Raw genomic sequence first — 4,778 nt, forward strand, 5'->3', positions numbered from 1 at the left:
ATAATTCTAGAGTCATAAAGACATATAAAGCCAAACAGATAACTCTCATTTTATGACATCCTCCACACTTCAATTTCTGCCAGCAACACCTGCCAGCGAGGTATAAACCCGTGACGTCAGAGCCCAAAAACAGAGTTGCTTTCGGTGGCTCGACAATGGAGTCACCATGTGAAAATATTATGTATTTTTAAGCATATCTTTATACTTTTTTTGATTAAAAGTTTAATTTCTATGTTCTGTATGTGCCATTAAGGAAAGAAAATGAGGAAAACACGTTTGAGATGTATAGAAGAAAGAGCGCCTCCTACAGTCGCAGTAGCTACAATGATCTCTCAAAATGTAAGAATGAAAATAACTTTTTTCTTTCGTTTCCTTGTTTCAAATTCAAATTTCCACTCACGCGTTTATGACCACAAACATGAAAAACTGCGTGTAGTTCAATTTATTGATTTGTGTTTTTACGCAAAATCAAATCAAATCATATTTTGTTTTTTGCTGTTTGTTCTTTTTGTCATAACTGACTTCTGGCGAGAACATCCAAATCAGAAAATATGCACTAATCCATGCAATAATTCTCCATGCGTATGTACGGATTAAATTTTAAGAACACTACAAAACAAACTATAGTTTTTTGTTTTTTTTTATAGTGGTACCATGTGTCATTACTTCTGTGCAAATACAGTTTTCTCGACCACACAGTAACATCAGAAAAACTGATGTTCTCTGATTGGAGAACATGAGTTTCTTAGAACACATTTGCGGCGTAATATCTCCGTTCCCAGAAGTGCGCCACCAGCCCACAGCTGTTGGGTAAGGTGATGCGCACTGAGGAGCTCTCCAAAAGGCTGCTGCCTCACTCCCAGAGCATGACGATGGGCAGAGTTTTCGAGTAACGCCATGGATTTCCACGTTACGGCTCTTATCATGAATGCCCTGTAAAGGACTTGCAGCCTAATATAAAATCTTACAGTTTTTTTGTTTGTTTGTTGTTGTTTTTTTATTATCGACATTTTTTTTTTTTTAGAATCGAGGATGTGAATTTATTTTTGTTTTGTTCTCTTTTTTAAACCGCAGAAATGTTCAGCATACCTGGGAAGGGGCTTTTGCCAACTTCATGGACTCAATAAATCCGCGTTTGCACGGCTTCTTTTTCTATATATAATGAACTCGTCCTCAGCTGGAAAGGTTCGTAAAATTATTTGAAATGTCCGATTTCCACAACCGAAGCCAAGTCAGTGCACGACGCAGTGACTACGTGTGGCAGTATGAGTATTACGAAGACGAGGAGCCTGTCTCTTTTGAGGGACTTAAAGCTCACAGATGTAAGCTTCATTCTTTCCTCTGGCTTTGTTGCATGGATGGTTTACATTTTCTCCTCGTGCATTAAGGCTATTTGTGCCTTTTGTGCACTTTTATTTAATTATGATTCATTAGACCTTTATTGGGGTCCATTATCTTTATTGCTTTTGCTGAAGGCTGACCTCTTATGCCTGCTTTGCACTAACATTATCTACAAGCAACTTAATGTACAAGCAACGCTTAATGTAGCAGTTTTCTTCTGCTTCATAGATAATGATCAAACCACTTCAAGTCAGCTACTGTACTCTAACCAAGTTTTGGAAAAATATAATAATGCGTACTTGGAATCATTAATTAAGGATTGTGAGAACTTTCCATCATAAACAGATAAAAAGCAGGCAGGCTTAAATGGGATTTAAACAAATTAACCAAATGACTGTCTTCTGTTATGTTCCAGACTCCATTGTCATAGGTTTCTGGGTGGGACTGGCAGTTTTCGTCATTTTCATGTTCTTCGTTCTCACGCTGCTCACAAAGACCGGAGCACCACATCAGGAGTGAGTGTTAATAAGCAGCGTGATCCGTGTTTCCCCTTTTTACTTCCAGCCTTCTAACAGGGATTGAGTCAGCACTGAGGTGAGACCAAGCTATTCAGAGCTGACCTTTTCGTCTCTGAGCTGTGTGAGGAGCAGTTTTCAGAAGGATTAAGGACTGAGATGACCATGAAAGAAAGTTGAGCTCATATCTGCCAAAGCATTTTTTTTTACACGACTGTTTTTTGGTAATGTATTTTACATCAGTATTCGACTGAAGGACGTTCTAAAGATAATTTTTTATTTGATGACGAATGTAACTAGATTTTCAATTTAAAACGTTTTAGTATTTCAAAGAGTAATGAATTCTCCAAAAGTTTCAATTGGATTTCTTTTGTTTTTGTTTTGTTTTGTTTTGTTTACCGTCCTGCTTCTATGTGATGTACTGCTTGTTTGCTTGTTCAGTAAAGGGAGCAGTGTGCCACAGTGTTTTGCACCAAGCTAAGTATCAAAATGTGTCTGTGCACCTGGCTGATGATGCTCAAGCTGGTGGTTGATTTGCTGCTTTAGTTGGTCCTGCATTAAAGGGCAAGTTCACTGAATCAGGATTGAAATAGATCTTCTCTAGTTCTAAGTGCAAAAAATACTTTTACTCGTCAAACCTTAAATTAAATTTTTACGCACTGAAGAGAGAACGTCAGGTTCACAAAACCTTTATTATATTTGTTAAAATACAAACAGAAGGCTCTTTAATGTTTTTTTTTTTTTTTTATTTTTTTAGCAGTAGGACTGCAGAGGTTGAGGGGTGCAGAAGGAAGGATTTGCCCAGGGCAACATTTATGTGTGAACCATCCCTGGTGGAGTTTGTAAACAAATCAGGATCCCCAATCCAGCTTAGTGGCTAAAATAAATTCACTTCTGTTATGTCGCATTCACAGGATCCCTCAGAGGTAAAAGAAACTCATTGATAACAGCGTAGAAGTTCCTAGAATGTCTGATCAATAAATGCTCCACTTGCATTTATTTCCAAGGAAATGGTTGAACTTGCCACAGCGGTGCCACTGGTGATTTTGCTAAAGACAAGCATTTCATTAATAGGATTTATTTTGCTATCTGAAAAATGTAATAATAGAAAACAGCGTTCTTCTACACAGCATGGAATAATGGCAAAGTGTGGAAAGCAGAATGACTTTATCTCTTCCTCTCTGTAAAGATGATTGGAGCTTTATGTCAAGCAATAAAGATTACTGAGAAATCTGTTACCCAACACAAATTAAAATGAGATCACACTAATCCAATACCGAGTTGAGAGGTTTTCATTCAGCTACGAAGAAAACAAAACCTCTTCCCTACTTCTGTCATAGCCTTATAAAATCTATACCAGAAATTTGACAAAATCATTCTTTTAAAGCAGACAAGACACAGCAAGACAAGTGAAAGATATTTGATGGCATTTAAAGAATCTCAAGTTATTAAAGCTGCTCTCCTGTGCAACATCACTCGCAATTTCTCTTTGATTGTTCAAACAGGAACCCAGACTCGGGGGAGAAGCGGCACCGACCAGAGGGCTGTCTGGTCGACATCAATGGCCACCAGGACGATAATGACAAAGCTTTCTCCCGCCCGCTGTTGGAAGGCTCCCGTTCGTACTTTAATTTCTACATCAGCGAGGAAGATCAGGCCCACGAGAAACAGAAACCGGAAGACAAAATGAGTTCTGCAAAAGACAAAGCTGAAAGACTGCAGCGCTCTGCTGAGATAGATGAGATGGACGAGGACGTTGAGGAAAGCGGGGGGCAGCACCAACCTCTCAGTGGACTCATTGAGAAAAGTAAGTCAGACAGAGACAGAGAGTGTGCTTTCCTGTCTCACTTCAGCATCCCAAACTTTGTGAACTTGGATCCTGGCTCCACACTGGGAGAGGACGATCTGCTGTACGAGCCGTCCGTCATCCTGGAGCGTCAGTCTCAAGCTCACAACGGTCACTGTGACACCCACTAAGGTGGACCGCTACAGTGGTCTTGTAACATAAATTGGTTTACATTCAGAAGCATTTTGAGACGGGCAGAGGGAAATATATGCACCTGCTCCGTCTTTCTGTAAAAGCTTTCAAATTACTTTTTAGTGTTTTCTAAAAAGAAAAAAAAGAGAAAAAAAAGCCAAAAGGTTGGAAGGCATACCCTGCAAAAGCAAACTCAGAGTAACAAGATGAGTTTCCCTCCAGAAGAAGAGATTGCCTTGGAAATGATACCTGTTATTTCAAGTACTGTGAGCCTGAATTGGATACAGCTGGGCTGCATCCAGGCTCTGCACAGAAAAAGAGAATAACGAAAGACAAGTGGGGGTCACTGGGGAAGGATGTGTTGGGGAAATTATTATGCTATTCTTGGTGTTTTTGTTGTTCTGTAAGATTGTGAGCAATGGGTCTGTCTCTGGATGAGAGTCAGAGATACAAGCTGGTGGTTTAGAAAAAAGAAGAAAGCAACATAAATTCAGAGGACGTTGTGCTATAGTCAAATAACATTAAACAAGCTGAAATGTACCAATTGTATGTTTTGTAGCACTGAATGAAAATCACTGTTTTTTTTGTTTTTTTTTGGTGGGTATATGTATACTTCACATATAAACAAGAAATACTGCATAGAGATTAAAGACAGTTTTAAGTCACCTTCAGAGTTTGTGTGGTGCAGCCTTATTTACCAACAAAAAGTGAAATTCATAACTGCTAATGACAAGTCCACTAATCATTTGATGAAGACAGTCACACTTCACTTTGGAGGGTGAGACTTCTGTCGTCTCATTTCTGTGATCATTATTCTCCGGTATGTTTTCATTCCCTTTTCTACCCCTAAGCAAACTAATCAACCAACTAAATAATATCACAATAATATTAACCAGATTAACTGTAGGTGTCAGTGTAATAACAGCATCACTGTGTTGGGATGA

The 4,778-nt window shown here is 38.9% G+C and overlaps 1 protein-coding gene across 1 annotated transcript; it reads left to right on the top strand.

Annotated features, from left to right (window-relative positions):
• Positions 1–796: 796 nt before the first annotated feature.
• Positions 797–4,505, top strand: LOC103457456 (melanocortin-2 receptor accessory protein 2B). Its single transcript, XM_008397593.2, has 3 exons — positions 797–1,322; positions 1,757–1,856; positions 3,362–4,505. The coding sequence occupies exons 1-3, from the start codon at positions 1,205–1,207 to the stop codon at positions 3,831–3,833; spliced, it is 690 nt and encodes a 229-aa protein (XP_008395815.1). The 5' UTR covers positions 797–1,204; the 3' UTR covers positions 3,834–4,505.
• The last annotated feature ends 273 nt before the right edge of the window (positions 4,506–4,778 follow it).

This window comes from Poecilia reticulata, linkage group LG21 (genome assembly GCF_000633615.1).
Source record: "Poecilia reticulata strain Guanapo linkage group LG21, Guppy_female_1.0+MT, whole genome shotgun sequence".
NCBI lineage: Eukaryota > Metazoa > Chordata > Actinopteri > Cyprinodontiformes > Poeciliidae > Poecilia > Poecilia reticulata.